This window comes from Brassica rapa, chromosome A08, assembly GCF_000309985.2.
Source record: "Brassica rapa cultivar Chiifu-401-42 chromosome A08, CAAS_Brap_v3.01, whole genome shotgun sequence".
Taxonomy (NCBI): Eukaryota; Viridiplantae; Streptophyta; class Magnoliopsida; order Brassicales; family Brassicaceae; genus Brassica; species Brassica rapa.
The window spans coordinates 16,107,345-16,129,618 of NC_024802.2; the positions used below are offsets into that span (position 1 = coordinate 16,107,345).

Genomic DNA, 22,274 nt, shown 5'->3' on the forward strand with positions numbered 1-22,274 from the left:
TGTTTACGATTTTGATATGACTATTGAGACATTTTCATTTGATGTATTCGAGTCATATCAATGATGATAACGGTTAAGTCATTAATAGAGCCAATATGACTGTTTTCTAACCTTAGTTGTCAAGTGACTATAAAACTCGACTCATAATGTTTAACCAAATTTAGGTATGTTTGATCCGAACTCCTCTTTATTTAATTTGTCAAACTCTTACTGATGGAGTTAAAACGTTTAACAACTATTTTGTTGTGTTCATGTAATCTAGTCATTTATCTTCTAGACATCTGCAATATATTAAAAGAAAAAATCAAGAATATTTGAATCTTGCATCGCATATTTGAGCCATACTTTTTTGTTAGTTGATAAAAACAAATTATTTGAAGACGACCATTAGCTTCTAGATATAAAGAAAAAGTCTTAATTACGGTATGTCTTAGTCACTTTTATGAATGAATCTTATACCCATCAACAGAACTATCAAATTCAACAAAAGTCCACTCCAAAATTTTCCAAAACTTTAACCGAACGAGGTGTTAACCTTATATAAAGTACATTGCAAATTAGTCACCAAGAAAATTATATATGACATACATATATGAATAGGTCAAACCCATAGGGGGGAAATGAGAACCCAAGTTAATTTGTTATTATAATTAAAAGATAAGTTATAATTGAAAGATAATTAGTTACTAGATCTTAACCCGCACAATTATGCGGATTTTTTTATTTCTATACTTAAAATATTTTAGTTTATACTCTTTCTTGATACAAATATATGATGTTTAAGGTTGTTCACATATATTAAGAGAAATTAAATATTTACTGTTATCTATTAATTTTTTTATTTTTCTTTTAATTAGTCTAATGTTTTATTTGATTTCTAATAAAATTCAACCACTTACATTTTTACATTTTGATTAATATTTTATTTTTAAAGCAAATTGCATTAATTAAACGTAAAACATCATACATTTGTATACAAAGAAAAAGTTAAAACAATGTATATTTGTATACTGAGGGAGTATAACAAAATGTACAAATAATTTAATGTAATTTAGTGTTATATATTATGTAATTTTTAATATCTATGTTTACGTGGCTTATATATTATTACTATAAATTTTGTATTTTTGTAAAAATAATTATTTTGAAAATTACTTTACATATTTTCTATTTAAATTTTCAAATTTATATGGAAGCAAATTAAATTGGACCGATATAGTAGAGAATTTTTTTTTTTTGAGATACTGTTAAAAACATAATTTTTTAAAGAGAAGCGATAATACATTGTAATTCAAAATAATTTTGTAATAAATATCATATTTGAGAAATACACTAAGTTGGATAAAATATCGTTTTTTAATTTGAAATAGAAATGAATCTTTCTAACAAAATATTTGTAAATTGTATTTTTGAAAATTAATCCATTTAAATTGTTATCATTAATTATATAATTAAAATATTTATATAATTTTATTTTTTTCTATAAATCAAAAACTGAAATAATTTTGAATTTCTAATTATAGTTGATGATAACTAAAACTAAAATTAAGTACGTTTTGAAAAAAAATTTAAATTGATTCTGAAAAGATTTTTAAAGATTTTGTTAGAACATTCATAAAAATAATTATTTGTATTCAAATAAAAAGATAAAATATTATAATTAATTCATGTAAAAGTTGATAAAATTTAAGGAATGGTCCAAATTAAAAATATTTATTTGTATTATGCAAATACAATAGTGTTAGGATTTTTAATATTTGATTCGGTTTTATTATTTGCAAGTTAAAATTCTAACATTATTGTATTTGCATAATAAATGTTATTATTATTATTAATTAGATCATATACAAGTATAAACTCTAGAATAATTAAATGTTATTATTATTAAGTATATTATAAATAGTTATATTCAAACATAGTTATATATTGATGGAATATTATATTTTTAAAATTATTCATATCTAATAATATTTTGATGGAATAAAAAGATAATTGAATAGGTTGTTAGTATTTTATCATGAAAATAAAAAAAATTTAAAATAATATAAATAATTTTCTATGGATAGTCTAATTAAAATATCACATGAAAGAAATCATAACTTCTATTTTAATAGCATAGATTACAGACTTTTTGCTTCGAAATTAATATGCCAGATAAAGTGACTCAAAATTACAAGATTGCCAAATTACACTAGCGTGAAATATATCGGCGTTATACAATTAAAATAGTCTTTTGATTTAGTAATATTCCTTCTTGGTTCACGACACTAACTGATACAATTAAAATATTACATTAAGCTGGTAATTTATCCACTCCTCTCCGTCCATGTAGCTGTTTTCCGGCACCGGATAAACCATGTTATCGTAGTCGTCACCATCTTCTTCAACTTTATAGTCTCCAAAAAACGACGTTTCATTGTGTTCGATGGAGACTGAAGAAGAAACTGGACTGTTGCCAGAGCCTCCTTCTACTCTTTCTGCCAATCTTTGGATCTCCCTCTCTGCATCAAAGAGTTGTTCCTTGAGCTGAAGAACCTGAGGAAGAATATATAATGTTAAGCAACTAATCACCATGCAAACATTTGATAAAATTTCAAATAAAAGTATTTTTGTTAGTGGGTCTAGTTTTGAGTCCCATTGATAAAGACTAGTGACTATTAAAAAGATTATAACATTGTACGGAACACAAAAGTATTTTATGTTGTGTGAATGCAATGAGATAGAAAATAAATGATACCTCTGACTCAAGTCGGCACTTGTCGACAACGACGTTGTCATGTGAGCTTTTGAGTTGGTTGTACTCTTCCTCGAGCCTTTTGTTCTTCCACCGTGCACGACGGTTCTGAAACCAAACGGCAACTTGACGAGGGTCAAGCCCTAGCTCCGCCGCAAGTTTATCTTTCCTCTCCGACTCAAGCTTATGTTCATCACAAAAGCTCATCTCCAACATGTTCATTTGCTCATCAGTAAGCTTTCTCTTCTTAAACAAGCAGTTACTTCCATCTCCGGCAGCCACCGCCCTTTTGCTCTTCTTCCTCCTTCGCTTCGGTGGCTTCACTTCTCCTACCAACCAAAAGCAAATTAGTAATTCGCTAAAAATAGAAACATGTTAAATTAAAGATTTTATTTACTTTTTAGTTTCTTGATGTGTATACCAAGATTTTAGGTGTAGGCAGTAGGCGTGTCGGTCGAGAACTTATTTTTTAGGAAAGACTCAAATAGATAACTCAACTGAATTGTATAACTTCTTCCAAAAATAAATTGGAATTTCTTTAGATAAACTAACTAAAAACCCCACTTGTAAATTTATAAGAAAATCTATTAAATTTTGGTTTTCTCAAAATTCAAAACAAACAAAAAAATGATGTGAAAATTTCGGACAAACCTTGTGGTACTATATGAGTGTAGACATCAGGGTACAACTGAGAGATGAAAGCCATGTTATGGTCACTCACCGTGGGGTTCATGTTCTTGGATATCTATCTCTCTCTGTTGTAATTTGTCTCACTTGTGAGCTGTGAGAAATTGTGTTGTGGAAGAGAAAGACCTGTAATTTATAAGGAGTGTTGCCAAGAATGAGTTTTTAATCTATCTTTTGAAGTGTTTGCCTAATGTGGGCTTCTTGTCTTTAAACCAGCTCACATGTAGAACCCGTTCTGTTAGACTACAATCTAGTTAAAGAGCATCTCCGACACTATTCAATAATTTACTATAAAATAAAATATGTATTAAGAAATTGTTCGATTCCACCCTATTTTCCATTCCAGTAATTTTTTTTATTTTTTTGTTCATTACTCAATTTTCTCTCCAAAATAGATTAAATTTATAATAAATTTAATTTTATTATGAATTTATCTCATTTTAAAAGAAAAATGGAATTTTACATGGAAATATTCTAAGAACATTTGTGTCCGATGAAGTTACCTACTATATATTATATTAGATAATAATATGCATGCATTTGAGAAATTTGCACTAGCAAATTGAAAAATTGAGCTAGCTCTTCAAGTCTTTGGTTGGGTTTCTTTTCAATAATAATAAGCACAAAAGGAAATAAAAAAATTCACCTAATCCACGTTTTGCCAGTAAATAATAAATTTCACAATTTCACTAACAGAAAGGTAAAATAAAGCATACGCAGTATTTTACTTCTTTTCATTTGCTGATTTCTGAATTTTGATAATCAGTACTCTTTTCTTTTTGGTAAAATGATAATCAGAATTTTTATACTTGAAGACTACTTGAAGTAGTTGATTGTTGAAATTCTTTGGTTTTAAAATCCAATAGAACTCCGTGGATCATTCTCTAGTGGATTATAAACATGACAAAGCTCTAAACAGCTAATTAATCCTAAACCTTTTGGTTCTTTTAAAATAAAAATTTAAGATTCTCAGTTACTCGATTAAGACACTAATCACCACCACAATGTTTACGATCAAACATTCAATGCCAAGGCACAACGTGGACGGTCCAGAAAACACTCACGTCGAGTAAAAGTTTAAACAAATATAAATATAGTCAGCCAACCTGTCTCTTTGGTTCCTTCTACATCCCAAATCACGATTAGAGCTTTAAGCACATGGTTAGCAATTAAACAAATCTTGTACTAGCTCCTTAATTTAAGATTATAAATTTCCATTTTTGGAAACGTGGCATGTCTAATTACTCCACAAGCGTCCCTAATGACAGCTACATACGGAGTTTTTTCTAGATTGCTCTTGGGTGTGGCCCCATAGATTCGTGGGGTTTTCGGTTTAACGTATTGTTTTATAAAACAATCTCATAATCAGTCTTAATTTGTTATTATAAATTTACAATATTCTTTCTATCTCCACTCTTGCAGCTTTAAACGCGATATTGTATGTTTTCATGGTGGTCCAAGGTTATAAATAGCACAACATGAAGTATGGTCTTAATAAATTAATAAATCTTATTATAACACTAATACATATTTCGATTGGCTGCTACAAATTATTGCATTATCCAATCAGGTACGATCTATATTAGCTCTTAATAACTACAATAAAATAGTTAAATACCAAAAAATGTATTAACATATTGAAATGCCTATCTTCTTTCACATTCTAATCGTATTAGAAATTCATTTACTTATAACCAATAGCTGAAATTTGACCTTTCGGCTCTATTAACTATTCTCCTGATTAACAAACGAATTTAAAAATTGTAACACTATGATTGATAATTTTATGCAACTTTATATTAAGATCTTAGGTAAGATGATAAATATTAGGTCAATTTGACTACGTTAATTAAATAGTACGCTTTCAACCACGTAAAAAGAGACCCGCGGGTTAGCCACTAAGACGGCAACCATCATATCAGTTACAATTGAAAATTCCTACAAAAAAAATATTCCTACAATCATTAGTAAAAATAGTTAGGTATATAGAGGCACATGCACACTATACACTCATGCATAAAGACGCTTATCCATTTAGAGATCAAAAATACATTTTTTTTTAACTTTAAGATCAGAAATACATACTTCGATGTACTATGAAACAATTCAAAGAAAAAACGTCTCGATCTATCAAACCTAAACGGATATTGATATGGATACAAAAAATGAGATCGAGAGAAAGATACGTACTTATATAAAAAGATCGATGATGATCACTCGAAAATATGTACGCATGCTAAGTTACTAACTAATAATTATACATGTAAAATCAAACTACTGTATATTTGAATCGCAAAAACATGAAAACTTTATGTCAAATACAACACAAGTGAGACACTGGAGTTAGTTTCCACAACTATTCTAAGCAACTTAACATTTTTAACCAAAAAGGAAAACTATTCTAGGCTAGATTATACATTTAAACATCGTTAGTAGGTTGATAGATTTCTAATCTATAAATAACAGTGTTGACAAAAATAAACCCAATATGAATTAAACCTATATTAAAAAGGCTTCTAATAGATATCACACAGGCTAAAAACTATAAAGCCCAATAACTGGTCATAGACTTGTAATATGAAACCAACAAACTTAGCCCAACTCAATATTGATCGAAAGTTACACAGGGCCGTTTTGGCTGACCTGATTAATGATCTGGTGACTGTTAAATCTTCGCTTAACCCGCTTTTTAATCACGGTAATTACTAAAGTGGTGATTGTTTATTTACTTACTGTTTTTAATACTATTTCTTTCTAAATTCGAAAATATTTGTACAACTCTAATTGATTAGAATAGCATTGGCTCTGAATAAATAAATGTAAATAGCTATGAATGAAAATAAAAAGTTGTGATATTTGGATATATTCATGTCCTAGCTTCATAGGCCATAGAAAAGAAATCTAACTCTTTTTTTATTAAGATATAACAAATCCATTGAGCATTTTAGATAATGACAAAAGATCTTGCATAAAAAATAAAATGTGCACTTTCTTAATTTCTATATTTCTATATGACATTAAATTTGTTCTCGGAAGCAAACAAAAAAGATTAATTTCATAAGCTCGGTTATAGACCAATTTTTTTGACCAAAAAAGGACCAATTTTAATCATATGACACTGACTCTTTTTAATTATTTTTCTATATGAAATATAACAAATACACATACTTGATTTTTATTACATTTTTCTGTACATGTTATTGAAATAATTAGTCTCATCATCCAAAAGAAGATAAATGTCTACTCAAAATCACAACAATAATTTTTTTTTTTTTTTTATCATCAACTTTACAGAATCATATTGACTCTGTGAACCAAACTGGGAGATCTTGATCCATGTGAACAACCAAAGACGATACTTTCCTAGCACTGCGAGCTAAGCTATCCGCCTTCTTATTATGCGTTCTTAAAACATAGATGATCTCTGCTCTGGAAAAACTCTCTTTCAGGCTGTTGAAATCTTCCAAATAACTTGCAAATGCTGGCCATTCTTCTGGTTCCGAAACCATCTTCACCAATTGTCACAACAATAAATTTTATTTTTTTCTTTTCTAAACTGTTTACTATTTTCACTCGAAACTTCAAAATGAAATAAATAAATATACAGAGATTCAAATGCGAAAAATGTTCATTGGAATGGATTAAAATCAAAGAGAAACCATTAAAAACCTGGTTCAAAAACAATGCCGGAATGCTGTTGATTGTGTTTCAGATAGTCATCCTAATGTTCATCTATTTTGTTTCCAAATTTTGGAAGAGAGTCGATTAATATAACCACAATTCAAAAAGAGAGTAATAAACAATACTTACCAAAACATATAAATTTCTTCTTCCTAGTAAACTTATAAAATTGGCACTAATGTATCAAACAAACTCTACAAGTTAATAGAAAATTTAGATGATACATGTCACCTCAAAATCGTCAATTGAATTATGCTTTATAGTATAAAAGATTAATATTATTGGTGACGATGGAAAAGGGGTGGATGCGTCCTGAGTTTAAAGTACAAGTATTAAAAGTTATGATGTTCTTACCAAAATCTTTTTATGTTTTTCTTTTATCCTTCCGTTTTTTAATGGAAAATTCAAATCCGGTGATCAAGTTGATGATGACCACTTTCAGATCCTTGATCTGGCTAGGATGTTGATAAGGGCTTAAATCCACATCCTTGATCCCCGGTTAGGAATGTTCTTACGTGTTTTTTGTTTTGTGTTTCTATTTTATTCAGATGTTTTTTTATCAATGTTTTTTTTTTAATTATACCTTTTCGATTTTCAGTGGTGTGATTCTCTAATTGGATCTTTGATACCATGTTAGGAATGTCCGTATGTGTTTTTGGTTTTGTTTTCTATTTCATTTTGATGTTTTTATTAAATATTCTATGTTTTTTTAATTATCTATTCTTTTTGATTTTCAGTGGCAATTTTATCTTTTTTATTCGGTTAACGATGTTGATAAGGGATCAATGGGTCAATCTTATCTCACATACTCCCTGGCACTTGGGATTCGATTCTCACCTCTTTCAGTGAGTCTAGTGGGCCAACCTGGCCGACCCGTGGTGGCCCTGTAAGTCGAAAAAGAAGACAAAGGTTCAATGGCTTAATCCTATCCCACATACCGGATTTTTCCAAAGTCACCTCTCACCCTCACAAGAGATATCCCATGATTTTCAGGTTGTTTTTCAAAGACGGCTCTTAGTCTCAAGATTCTAGAATGACTAGAATAGAAAAAGCTATTTGCTACATTAGTGTAGAGCCTTAAAAATTTGAGCTAGTAGTTGTACCTTACATTAGCGTTTTCAAGGCCGAGAGAATCCAAACATATTCGGATGGTGTTTAGCTGATGATTTTTGGTTCCTCTGTTCTTGTTACGACTGGCTCTCCTCGCTTTAATTCAATTGTGGAACTTCGAACTGACCCCACTACCATTTCTTCGGTTAAACAAAACTCAGCTTTTGCTAAGACGAATTTAGAGTTAAATCTCTTGGATAAGATTTTCAGAAATTCAGAGATCCTTTCGGAGTCATCTAGCTCTTAAGAGAAGAAAATATTTAATGGTTCCATTTGTCTCCCTTCTTGCAGAAATTGCAAGTACCCTGGAAATCATAGTCATGCGCTCTATTTAGAAATGAGAATATGGCAATTCATGATTCTCTAATCTCATTGCAATTCAGAACACGCTGCTGATCAAACGAGACAGTTACCTTCCTAGAGAGATCAAGATAAATAATAACTCACTTGGAGATGTGTTACGGTTCTAAATTGTCTGCAAAAAAAGATTGCGTTATCATGTGTAAATCATGTGCAACTATAGAAAGCTACGAACTTTATGTGTGTTTACCTGAAAAGTTTGTTGTTGTCAGGACTTTACTCTGGTACAATTGAGTTTATTAGAGTATGATTGCGTGCTTGATGTTTGATTACAATGCAACAACTTTGAGTACAAGTATTCAAGTCCTTTTGTCAAAGCTTTGTCTTCTGATTGAGTCATTTCTGAAGAAATGCACAACTATAGAAAGACATGGACTTTATGGTTAATCTAGTACGTTGATTTTATAGTCTATGATGGAATTGATTACTTCATTAACTATATCATTTTATTTGTAAGGGAATCTAGTGCAGGTGTAGTTTCAGAATTCAATTGGATTTACGTCTATTGTGGACAGTGGCGAGGCCAAGAAAAAAGGATCAAAAAATTTAAAAGGGTCATTAGAAAAACCAAATATGGTTTTGGGAATTCATTGATATCGTTTTCAACTAAATATGTCACTCTCTGTTATGAAATGTAGGAGTGGGTATTTCGGTTTAATTACGGGTTCGTTTGGGTTCGGTTGGGTTTGGGTTATTTGGGTCTAAACAATCTTGAACCAAAGTCAACCCAAATTAGTATGGTTTGGTTTATGATCGGTTTAGTTCAGTTTTATTTCGGTTCGGTTTTAGTTTAGTTTGGTTCGTGTTTGGTTCAGTTTAATTTGGTTTTGTTTGTATTTTTCAGTTCAACCGAGTTAATTTTATAGTTTTGTTCTAGTTCAATTACAAAAATATGATTTATAAAAACCTAAACAAATCATCATTTGATACTAAATCATTATTTTTTTCATATTTAAACGTAAAACCAAACATCACAATAAATATGTAGAAAATGTAATTCAATAATTTTATATTATTATCTTCAAACCGAATATATATATCATAAAATAACCTTTCCGTTTCGATGTTAATGTATGTGATTCATATTCTTTTATTATTCTTTTAGTTATGCTTATTCTATTCATTTAAAAGTAAAATGTATAAAATTATGTTTAGTTGTTTAGGTTAAATGGTTAAATATATTAAATCTTAATATTATTAGCATATTTAATTAATCTAATTAAAAACTTTCGGTTTTCGGTTTGGTTTACCAAACCATTTGGATTGATAAAATCTTGACCCAAACAGGTTAGACATATAGTTTGGTTTGGTTTGGATCGGTTTGGGTTCGGTTTGATTTGGTTCGATTCGGTTTGGGTTTTTTGTCCACCCCTAATGAAATGCAAATTACAAATTTGATTTATAGTATTTGTGGTTTCAAGTGATCCTATTATAATTGACGTGGATCTTCCCTGATCGTGAGTCCGTTCTGGCCACCATTGTGTACACTCTAGTATTCTCTATGTTTGTTGAGTAAGATTTCCCATATGCTATGTCGGTGTTAAGTTGTAGTAAGATGAATTTTTAGAAGAAATCATAAATTTGAATCTAACATTCTCAACACCATGATTGACATATTTTTAGTCAGAAAAGTGTTGAGTCTTCTGTAAACTGCATATCTGTGATTGGTTCTTAAAACGTTCTTTCATTACTGGAACTCACTTACTTATAGATCCATTTAATCCCAAATTATATGGAATCTATCACTTTTATTGTCTTTTGGCTTCTATGATAGTTTGGTTCCTTAAACCAGTTATTTTTGCAATTTATTATTGTTTTAATGATCTAAGAAAGGAAAGCAATATAAGGAAACACAAGTGCGGAATCTTACATCACATGGATCTTTGTTCTACAATTTAGTGTCAATCTCTGGAACACATATTGATTCCATATCATGTTTGTGTGCAAACGGACAACAATCACACAGCTAGTTTCATCATGGGTGCTTTCATCCCAATAAGCTGCATATTTGAAGTAGGAATTTTCAAGATAAACTTTATTCGTGGAGGCTTAACTTATAGATCATGTGTGTTTGCTAGTGATGGCTCAAGAAAAGCAACAGCAACAGAACTCGCTCTTGCTGAACATAAAAGAAACTACATGGCTGCAATAGTTAACACTCGAGAGACGTGCACAATCTTGAAACCCAAAAAAAACAAGATTTTTTCGAAAAAAGCTTCTTTTTTAATTGAATCGAATTTCTGTTTACATGCTTTTTTTAATCGTCTTGATTATCCTCCACATATGTGAATTCGTGTATAATAAAAGCAAATTGGAGTTCTAGTAGAAAAATCTAGTATTCTACTAATTCTAATTTGCTATTAAGGAAACTTAAGATATTTGTTTAATTGTTAAGCAAAAAATACTTTTTAAAAAGGAATGTTTATTTTAGCTGCGTTACTTGCGTCAGCCATTAGGATTCCTAGGAACACGTAATCTGTATATACAGTAATTTATTATCATCTCTCTCTCTCTCTCTCTGCATCTGTGCTCGACATTGACACAAGACTCAAGATAACGCAAAATTCTATCTGAAACAGAAACAGAAACAGAAACCGAAACACCTTTATCATGTCTGAGATTCTCTCTTCCCTGAGGTCACTCATGGCCTCTCACTCTCCTCCTCTCGACGCTCTCGTCGTCCCTTCCGAAGACTATCACCAGGTTTGAATCGACCCTTTTTCTTGCATCCATGATCCGATCTTTGAACAATATAAAGTTTCGATTTTTATAGTTTTTTTTTTGTTTTAATCGAATTTTGTAGAGCGAGTATGTTTCTGCTCGAGACAAACGCCGTGAGTTCGTGTCTGGATTTACTGGAAGCGCAGGTTTGTTGTGTTGTTCTGTAATAATCGTTGAACTGGATCTTTTGGTCGGAAAAAGAGTTGCCCTTTACTGGATTTTTGATAGGTTTGGCACTAATCACGAAGAACGAAGCGAGGCTTTGGACTGATGGTCGTTACTTCTTGCAAGCGATCCAACAGCTTAGTGATGAGTGGACACTCATGCGTATGGGAGAAGATCCTCTTGTTGAAGTTTGGATGTCTGATGTGAGTCACTCACAAGATGATCAATCACTTTGACATGTTTCTTTTGATTTTGATTTTTGTCTTCATTGATGTTTTAGAATCTGTCTGAGGGAGCAAACATAGGTGTTGATCCATGGTGTGTCTCGGTAGACACCGCAAACAGGTGGGGAAAAGCCTTTGCTAAGAAGTCTCAGAACCTTATTCCGACAACAACTGATCTTGTGGATGAAGTCTGGAAGAGCCGTCCACCTCCTGAGATGAACCCTGTTCTTGTCCATCCCTTGGAGTTTGCTGGCCGCTCTGTCCCCGAGAAGTTAACAGATTTGAGAGCAAAGCTTAAGCAAGAGAGTGCGCGTGGTTTGGTCATTGCTGCTCTTGATGAGGTTGCTTGGCTATACAACATCCGTGGAACCGATGTTGCTTACTGTCCCGTTGTTCACGCCTTTGCAATCGTTACGACCGACTCTGCGTTCCTCTATGTTGACAAGAAGAAAGTGTCCAATGAGGTGAGTGAGTACTTCAAAGGGCTTGGCGTAGAAGTCAAGGAGTACACAGATGTGATCTCAGATGTGGCGTTGCTTGCTTCGAAACAACTCTTTTCATCATTCTCATCTAAAAGCGAGGACATGGAGATTGACTCTGACCAGACTGATCGGTTGTGGGTGGATCCTGCTTCCTGCTGCTATGCGCTTTATTCAAAGTTGGATGCTGATAAGGTCCTCTTACAACCATCTCCTCTCTCACTCCCAAAAGCCTTAAAGGTAATAACTAATGAATACTCTTTACTAAAAGTTACTTCTCTTAATTTCTTTGCTTTATAGTATTGATTCTGTTATGTTATGTTATGTTAGAACCCTGTTGAGCTCGAAGGACTCAAGAAAGCACATGTTCGTGATGGTGCAGCTGTTGTTCAGTACCTTGTTTGGCTTGATAACCAGGTACTGTATAGACTCCATCTGTTTTGTCATTTTAGATTTGTGCACACAGATTAAGAAAATATTTAATTTTGTATATTTTCTAAATAAAAACATCATTAACTACATACACCTAACCATATTTTAACCAATAGAAAAATAAATAGAGAATATAAATAGTTAGACAACATTCAAAATTAATAGACTTTTCACTGAAATTCTAAAACAACATTTATTTTGTATTGAACACTTGTCTTTGTCAAAACTGCAGATGCAGGAGCTTTATGGAGCATCTGGATACTTTATGGAAGCAGAGGCAAACAAAAAGAAACCAACTAGTGAGACCTCTAAGCTTACTGAATTGACTGTGAGTGATAAGCTGGAGAGTCTCCGAGCTGCCAAAGAGGTAATCTCTTACAGATCAAACATCATTCACTGTGAAAGCATCTTAATATATATATATATAACGTTTTTGTTCATGTGGTTGCAGCATTTTAGAGGTCTAAGCTTTCCTACTATATCATCTGTTGGTTCAAACGCTGCCATCATTCATTATTCACCAGAGCCTGAAGCGTGTGCTGAGATGGACCCAGATAAAATCTACTTATGTGATTCAGGAGCACAGGTTTATAATCACATGATTTGAGTATATATACTATAAGCTTCACTTATATGTTTTCTAATATAGACATTTTGTTTTGAATGAAGTATCTCGATGGAACAACTGATATAACCAGAACGGTTCACTTTGGGAAACCTTCAGCTCATGAGAAGGACTGTTATACTGCGGTAATCATGGATGATTAACTTTCTGAAGAAGATAACATCTTATTGACTCTAATACGTATGTTTTAATGGGATGCATCTTTAGGTGCTCAAGGGTCATGTTGCACTTGGAAACGCTCGGTTTCCGAAAGGAACAAATGGTTATACACTTGATATACTTGCTAGAGCTCCTTTGTGGAAGTTTGGGTTGGATTATCGACATGGTACTGGTCATGGAGTTGGCTCTTACCTTTTTGTTCATGAAGGTAAAGTGATTAGAAACCTCCTTTATATTCTATTATTCTTGTATGTGTATATTTAACAGGTGTTTGGATTGTGCAGGACCTCACCAAGTTAGTTTCAGACCTAGTGCTAGGAATGTACCTCTTCAAGCTACCATGACTGTAACTGATGGTATGTGTCTACAACAAAAGCTTGATACTGATCTTCATATGCTAAGAACCGTGGTTTGTTTCTTTTGCAGAGCCTGGTTACTATGAAGATGGGAACTTTGGTATTAGGCTAGAGAATGTTCTTGTTGTTAATGATGCTGAAACTGAGTTTAACTTTGGTGACAAGGGCTACTTGCAGTTCGAGCATATCACTTGGGTATTTACTTGCTGACCTGTTTCTTAACTGTTCTTGGTTTTATTATCAATATGTCTGAGTAACTCTCTCTCTTTGTCTCTCTAGGCACCGTATCAAGTGAAACTCATCGATCTAAAGCAGTTGACACGAGAAGAGATCGACTGGTTAAACACGTACCATCTGAGATGCAAGGACATTTTGGCTCCGTTCCTGAACCAGGCTGAAATGGAATGGCTCAAGAAAGCTACCGAGCCTGTAAGTGTATTGGCTTGAATCCCTCCTGGATTTAGATGTTTAGCAATGGCTTCTTCTGTGCTTTCACTGTTGAACCAAACATATTTGTAAGTCATTACACAGTTTCTTCTTCGTAGTTTCCATTCAGACATCTAAAATAAAAGGTTCATGTTTCTTGAACACATGTATCTTTGTTTCTACAAGATTCTCAGTTCTTGAACTTTGTAGCTTACGGCGTCGAGAGCTTTATCTGCTGTCTTATTATTCTTCAGTTCCTTGACATTTTTTCTCATCTCTTCTCCTTTCTTCATCATCCATCACTCTCTTCACCGCTTCAACTATCTCTTCCTTCTTAACAATCCCATTGCCAACATTAATGTTGCACTGATGAAGCAGATGCCCTTGATGGCTGTTCGGTTTGGGTTCTGTGGGTCTGATCGAGAAAACGTGAAAACAGCGACTTCTAAGGAAACTGAAATGATCTGAGATTGATTAATGTTCTGATTCTTTCTATACACGAGACATGTTCGAGACAACTAACACAATCTATTATACCAGAGCTGGACTTATAAAACAAACCAAATCAAACTGAATTTGAGGAGAATTATAAAATATAAGACAGAGATCAAGCATGTTACAGAATCCACATTTTCTGAGTACTCACTTCCTTTTCAGTCTCCTTTGTCGAACTCTCACGAACTAAAAGTTCAGAAAGATCACGAGCTAAGGGAAATGTAGTCTTACACAAAAGCAAATAAACAAGGGTTCTTTGAGGAATACAATAGGCAGATAAAGGGGCTTTCATCGGTTCTTATCGTCTTCAGAGGTTTTTGTTAGATACAGCGCGGGAAAAAGGTTTGACCAACATACCCACCAGTCATGGCCCTACGGACATTGGTCTCAAACAGCTTAGGGTTGTCCCTTAAAACTTGTGCTGCATCATGGTTCAATGGATCTTCAGAATTTGGTTCCTGTGTGAAAAAAAAAAACACTCAGTTTAAGAGAATCAGATAATAACACAAACACTAAGCCTGATTGATGTATGAGGCTTACCGTGAAAAGATGAAAGAGTCCATAGATAACAGTGTTGATGTTAAGAACAGGTTTCCAGTCTTCACGTAAGATGTTCAAGCACACATTTCCTTCCAAATCGATATTGGGATGATAAACCTATAAAGAGAAAACAAATATATAATACTCCAAGTAGAAGATAGAAACTATAAGGTAGCCTACCTTGGTTTTGCATTTAACTTTAGGAGCTTCATGTGGATACACAGGAGACACTTGGAACGTGAAAACAAATGTACCATTACTGCATCATTCACCAAGAAATAAAGAAATGAGTTTGTTCCAAGTGTAAGCATGAGATATGTAAAAGACTCCACTTAACTGGTAGTAACCATCATCGGGTTTAATGGAGACTTCAAAGTTCATCAAATCATCTTTGCCATTAGGGAAAGATATCGTACACGAGCTTGGAAGGTTCAACTCTGATATATCTACACCAAATCAAAATTACCGAAAGATTAAAACTTGAAGAAGAGAGAGACCATTAGCAATAAGAAAGAGAAATATAAAAGGGAATAATACCTTTGTGAAGACGAAGTTCACCAGCAGATTGCTTCTTAACAGAAGCTCCTCCTCCTCTACTAGCGTTCTGAGCTTGTTCTCTTTGCTTTTCCTTTACTTTAAACAACCCAATCATTGCTTCTGCTTCTGATGACCTCTTTAAGAAAGCTGTGACAAATAAAGGAATGAACAATGAGTTGGATTTGACCAAAAAAAAAAAAAAAAAAGAACAATGAGTTGGTAAGAAAGCTATTAGAATTTCAGACAATAGATCGAAACACTTGAAGATCCAGAAAGGATTAGGCTTTAATCTAGTTAAGAGCTCAAAGATCGAAACTTTCCTACATAAAGTCACATAATGAGTCGAAAAAGGAAATACAAATAAAAAACTGAAATTTTCTACATAATGAATAACGAGAGAAGCTTACAAGTTGATAATTTCGTTGATCGGAACTAGTTACGACTGAATCAAAAGCTCGCCGAATCTCGTCCCCGGAAGCTAAACGACGAACAAGACTGACACAATCGTTTAGCTTTTTCTCGACGCTGAGTTTAAAACGAAATCTTTACACAACTCGGCCCATTAAGATCACTAGGCCCATTAGATATGTTTTACCAATAAGTTTGGTACTTTGCATGTTATTATGTCTTCAATTATGATTTTACAAAGCCTAAACACATTTCAGAACTCACAATTGTCCAAAGGGGATATGACGTTTCATGCCAATTATAAAGTATAAACCAATTTAGAATGAACTATTCTTTTATGACCTTCCCCACCAAAACGTTTCTTTCAGGTATTTAAAAAACCTGAAAGAGTAAAAAATACTGTTAAAGCACAAACATGTGTATTGTCGCCTCGTTGGGTTTTAATATTTTGTTCCGATCATTCTAGAGATAGTAATATGCCTATTCAAATTTAAAATCAATATTCAAAACTGTGACGTGTGTTCAACTTATCACATGGAAAATTATTGGATAAAATTTGACTCTAGTTAGTGGATATCAGTTATACTTTATTCTTCACAAGCTTATAAAATTATATACAATTAACATGAGTTGCTAACTAATTATATTAGTATTTAACTAATTTTTTTAAAAGTTTTCATACTAAAATATTTTATTAAGAGATTCATATTGGATACATAATGTCTTCTTCTTATAATATTTTTATCCACAAAAGAAAATTAAAATAAAGATTTTGGATGAAAAATAAACGTGACAATAGTTCTATTTTACAAAATTTGCTAAACAATGGAAGTGCAGAAGAATATGCTTTCTAATATAATAAAACATATATACATCGTCATCTCCATCCCTAAACCCTTTATAATGCTTTACACTCTAGTAATAAGTAATAACCAACCCAACTCTTGTTTTACAATTACATATTCTTAAGAAACCACAATGGCTTCAATGACTCTTGGTTCATTGGTTCACCATCACCATCACCATCATCCATCTCCTTGTTCTATCTTTACCCGATCTTCTTCCTTCATGACTCTTAAACCCATCGTCATCAACTCAAAACGCACCGTTTCATCATCATCTTCCTACATCGTCTCCTCTTCCGTCGTCACAAAAGAGGACAACCACAATTACAAATCACCATCCTTCGACTTCATGTCTTACATGGTACGTAAAGCCGAAACCATCAACACAGCCTTGGACTTGGCCGTTCCTCTCCAAGAACCACTCAAGATTCACGAAGCCATGCGCTACTCCCTCCTCGCCGGAGGCAAGCGCATCAGACCCCTTCTATGCATCGCCGCTTGCGAGCTCGTCGGAGGCGAAGCCCCCGTCGCTATGCCGGCAGCTTGCGCCGTCGAAATGCTCCACACCATGTCGTTGATCCACGACGACCTCCCGTGCATCGATAACGACGATCTCCGCCGCGGGAAACCCACGAACCACAAAGTCTTCGGCGAAAACGTCGCCGTTTTAGCCGGAGACGCGCTTCTTCCCTTTGCCTTCGAGCATCTAGTGACGGCCACGAGTCCCGAGGTCTCTCCGGTGAGACTGGTTCGAGCCGTGGGAGAGTTGGCTAAAGCCGTTGGCGTGGAAGGCGTTGCGGCTGGACAAGTGGCGGATATAAGCAGCGAAGGGTTAGACTCAAACGAAGTCGGATTAGAGCATCTGGAGTTTATCCATTTGCATAAAACGGCGGCGTTGCTTGAAGCGTCTGCGGTGTTGGGTGGGATCGTTGGAGGAGGGAGTGAAGATGAGATCGAGAAGCTGAGGCAGTACGCGAGGTGTGTTGGTTTGTTGTTTCAAGTGGTTGATGATATCTTGGACGTCACGAAATCGTCTCAAGAACTGGGGAAAACTGCTGGGAAAGATTTGGTTGCTGATAAACTAACGTATCCGAAGATTATGGGTTTGGAGAAATCGAGAGAGTTCGCTGAGAAGTTGTGTAGAGATGCTCGTGAACAGCTTTTAGGGTTTGGTTCCGACAAGGTCGCTCCTTTGTTGGCTTTGGCTAATTACATTGCAAATAGACAGAACTGAAGTGTGTTTTCTTCCTTACTTGTTGGAATCATTCGAGATTTTATTCTCTGGTCGTGTTTCAGATTGAATTGTATAAAATATTGGAGAAGCTGAAACAACAGATTCTTGTGCTTGTTGTTGTAATCTCTATGCTTCCGTGTATTACAAGATAGGATAGTTATGGGTTTAATACTATGAGATCCATGTTTGTAGGTTCTGACTAAATCGTTTAGTCCATTAGGAACCTTTTAAGGCCCAGATTGTAGCACTGGGCTATGAAAACCGATTCAATATACGTTTTTAATAGTTCTTGACCTTAAACAATTTTTCTGAGAGTGAATTTTGAGGTTTGGTGATGAAACAGGCTGGCAAACTTAAGTGGTCAAGATAAATGACAGAACATACACGTTGATCTAGACATGGACCACGAATACCACATGGGCGTGGCCCATCCCATGCCGGGGTTCCCACTTGAACCAATTAAACTGAGATGTGTTTTGCGTTTTCTCTGATCGTTTTTATAGATGTGAATTGTGAACTAGCAAGCCACAAGTACGAATACTGAATAATACACTTAATGAATTTCATCTGTACTTCTAAGATAAATCTTTTATATTTTAGTCAAAAACTTTCACAATCATCAACTTGATAATTCATCAAAATCATTGCAATAAGAGTTTTGGTACAAGGTTATCTCATGTAGGAAAATATCATTGCAAATTGTTACAAAACGGTCAAGAGATCCAAAAAGCTAGAAAAATGGTCCTAGCTAACTTTGGTCTTATATGAATTTAGACAAGGCGAAATTATATAAGGTCTATTTTAGATGCAAAATAAATGCAAAGATAGTATTGGGAAATGGAGAGGCTCCAGACCATGAGAATGTTGGTCCCTTGGTCCTTCACACATAAAAACAGTTTTGCTTCTTTTGTTTTTCTTGATTTGATGCCATTTATCTTCCAAGTAAGACAAACACTATGGTATCTTTTTAGCTTCTTTTTTTTTTCATTCTCTTCCTTCTTTCTTCCTCAAGAAACACATCATGGCCAAGTCAATCGTCATTTTCTATACAGTCTTACTTCGTTACAACTTACATGTACTATATAGTCACAGTCATGCCTGGCACATGACTTAACTCGCTGAGATGTTGAAACTTTATACGTCAAAATACAAAAGACCAAAAATCATTTTCCCTCTTTTTCGTTAATTATTAACGTTAAGAGGGGAGCTGGGTTTGAATACACATGGAGCATTGTATTTTTTCATATAACAGTCATCGGTTTTTACTTATGATATCTTTGTGATAGATATACCTGAATTTCAGTCTTTGTATATCAATCCTAGTGTGTATATCATAAAACTCTGACTGTTATAACTGTCAAAATTATAGATGCTCTCAGTTTTTAATTTAATATTAGAATTGTGTGCGGGTACTTATTTTCACTTTTATATACATAAATATTATTTAAATGTTTATTAGTTAATATTTTAAATATTATCATATTTTCAAATGTTTTTAAGCACAATAATTAGATAGTACAAATGCTGTAAAAAAATATTGACACGTACGCCATACTAAACCTTCGACAAATATTAACCCATTGATATGTTTGAGTAATATTTCTTTTAACACGAAATTGTTTCCCAAATTTAATAATATTTTAAATATTTTGATTAGATATGAGCTAAATTGCGAGATTTAGATACATCAGAAAAGAATATTCAGTTATAAACATTAAATATTTTTTTACATGTGATTCAATGATATTTAAATCTTAATATACATATATTTTATTTTTAAATATAATTTATAGTAACTTAAATGGTTAAAAATATATTTTAGAAAATATTTTATATATATATATATATGTATATATATATATTTAGGTGAGATTTAGATAGATTAAAAATGAATATTATGTTATAAGCAATATATATTATTCTACATGTAATTCAAACATATTTAAATCTTAGAATAGATATATTTTATTGTTGAAAATAATTAATGTTAACCGTAATAGTTAAACATACATTTCTGGAATATTCAAAATACATATACTGTATTTTAGGTCTTACAATCTAAATGCATGGAGTTGATATGATACTTGGAAAATATTACATAATATTATTAAAAATCGTTTTTAAACTTAAATTTTCCTAAAATTTAGCTAAATCATTTTAGTAAATATGTTTAACACAAAGGGGGTGATTGGTTGAGGTGTAACTGTAGAAAATTTACTTTAAAATTTAGTCTGTATGATTTTTTTATTTAGCTTTAAGAGATGTATCTTTAAAATTTCATACAGCTAAAAAGATGGAGCTTTAGAAAATAAGACTTTTACAGCTATTTTTTTTGCTGCAGCTTTAATTTTTTGGTTGTACCTTTAAAAACTAATATAAAGCATGATTGATGGTTTTAAGGCTGTAGATAAAAATTAAATCTAAAGTCACTTGCTACAGCCCAACCAATCACCTTCAAAGTTTTAGCTAAACTTGATTTAGGAAATGATTTAATAAAATAGAAGAAAACAATGATTACTTAAAGTTAAGGTTATTTAATACTTCAATGACATTGACTTATAAATAAATTGTAAATTTATGGTGAATTTGTATTTGTAATTCTCTTTTAATAATATATATATATATACAAAATCTTGATTAGTATATATATATAGTCTAGTATATATTTATAGTCTAGCAAAAAGTAACCATACGAATAAAGTGAACAACAGGGAAATGTAGAGAGAGTCTCCTCTGTTTCGACTCGCGCTCCGACTCCTCCATGGCGACTCCACCCTGCATCTCCTCCATCTCGACTCCGCCCTGCGTCTCCTCTGTCTCGACTCCGCCCTCCGTCTCATCCGTTGTAATTCCAACTCTGTCCTCTTCTTGATCTGCCACCGTGTACGTCTCCACATGTGCCACTTGAAACTCACTCTCCACCAAAACCAGCGGATCCTCTCATACCGTTCAATCTCGTGCTTCTTCTCCTGTTTGACATAGCTTTGTTAGTGCAGTGACGGCTGAGTTATAGAAGCTGAAAAAATAACTCCTCAAGGTGTCCATGTACCAGTTGTGAAGTACTACATGAAGTCGTACAAAAAGTGTAAGTGCTACGTGAAGTGAAGTGAAGATGTGAAGTTGTGCAACTGACTTGGACTTGGAGCCGATGTAGAGCTAAACTACAAGATACTTGGAAGTTAAGTAAGGTATGATTTACCTTGGAAAAAATAAATCATCAAAGGAAGATTTCCAAATGTCTTTGAATAAGTTTTGGAAATATTCCATAAAGGAATATTTGTGAATATCTCTTCCTTGAGAAGTTGGCAAGGGTAAGCCACAAAATTTACATGTATAAGTAGACATAGAGACATGCCTTGGGATAAGCACCCCCTCAAGAGAAGGCCGTAAGCATAAGGGCTTTGGGGTTGAATGAGAGTAGAGACAAAGCATAAGGGCTAGGGGTCATGAGGGGTTCAGATGGGTTCTTGGGTTAGTTTGATCTAGGAACGTGTTAGGCTAGTGTCTATGTCTGGAGTGTGAAATGTTAGTCAACTCGGAAGAGAGCTACTAAGGCACTTTATCTATGTAAAGATAAACCTTCATTATTATCCTGTTGTACTACTTTGTGAAATAAATAAAAGCATTGTACTTGTATGTATTACTTTTTGTAACAGGCTCGTCTTGCACTTTCAAGCCTTTTCTCAACTGTTTTCAAAAACTCCTGATTTGAAATCCCCTTTGCTGAATCTGGTACATGTGTTCAGTGATGGTGTTATTTCTCTTGTGTATGTTGATGACACAAGTTTTGTCTCAAAGTGTTTGTCTCTTGCAGGATGCAATGTTTTCCTTTACTGGTGCGTTGATTGGATTCTTCGCCGATTCTCAATCATTAATTTCATATATCCTCATCTCCCGTTCATTATGCTTGTCATTGTGTTTGTTGATTCAACAATGGGTTGCTCGATCCCCATCTCCATCTCCGTCTCTCTTCCTCTTCCATTAATCCAAGTGTATCTAAGAGATTTTTTAACTAAATATTAAGTGATGAGTTGATATCATTGGTTTGGTATCTTG

At 33.3% G+C, this 22,274-nt stretch overlaps 4 protein-coding genes across 4 annotated transcripts; 2 read left to right on the forward strand and 2 right to left on the reverse strand.

Moving 5' to 3' along the window:
* Positions 1-2,178: 2,178 nt before the first annotated feature.
* LOC103835002 (homeobox-leucine zipper protein ATHB-40) lies at positions 2,179-10,773 on the reverse strand. The gene is made up of 3 exons (XM_033277231.1): positions 3,386-10,773; positions 2,738-3,063; positions 2,179-2,535 (listed from the first exon to the last, which is right to left on the reverse strand). The coding sequence occupies exons 1-3, from the start codon at positions 3,465-3,467 to the stop codon at positions 2,281-2,283; spliced, it is 663 nt and encodes a 220-aa protein (XP_033133122.1). The 5' UTR covers positions 3,468-10,773; the 3' UTR covers positions 2,179-2,280.
* A 236-nt stretch (positions 10,774-11,009) lies between these two features.
* Positions 11,010-14,421, forward strand: LOC103835003 (aminopeptidase P1). The gene is made up of 12 exons (XM_009111093.3): positions 11,010-11,275; positions 11,376-11,439; positions 11,522-11,661; positions 11,739-12,401; positions 12,492-12,578; positions 12,826-12,960; positions 13,045-13,179; positions 13,263-13,343; positions 13,426-13,585; positions 13,662-13,733; positions 13,804-13,928; positions 14,013-14,421. Exons 1-12 carry the CDS (start codon positions 11,183-11,185, stop codon positions 14,178-14,180), a joined length of 1,923 nt encoding a protein of 640 aa, XP_009109341.1. The 5' UTR covers positions 11,010-11,182; the 3' UTR covers positions 14,181-14,421.
* Positions 14,422-14,721: 300 nt separating this feature from the next.
* On the reverse strand, positions 14,722-16,242 carry LOC103835004 (NEDD8-conjugating enzyme Ubc12). Its single transcript, XM_009111094.2, has 6 exons — positions 16,139-16,242; positions 15,732-15,878; positions 15,532-15,640; positions 15,375-15,453; positions 15,195-15,311; positions 14,722-15,112 (listed from the first exon to the last, which is right to left on the reverse strand). Exons 2-6 carry the CDS (start codon positions 15,844-15,846, stop codon positions 14,975-14,977), a joined length of 558 nt encoding a protein of 185 aa, XP_009109342.1. The 5' UTR covers positions 15,847-15,878; positions 16,139-16,242; the 3' UTR covers positions 14,722-14,974.
* Positions 16,243-16,479: 237 nt separating this feature from the next.
* LOC103835005 (heterodimeric geranylgeranyl pyrophosphate synthase large subunit 1, chloroplastic) lies at positions 16,480-20,940 on the forward strand. The gene has a single exon (XM_033277164.1). The coding sequence runs from the start codon at positions 17,118-17,120 to the stop codon at positions 18,216-18,218; it is 1,101 nt and encodes a 366-aa protein (XP_033133055.1). The 5' UTR covers positions 16,480-17,117; the 3' UTR covers positions 18,219-20,940.
* Positions 20,941-22,274: the final 1,334 nt, after the last annotated feature.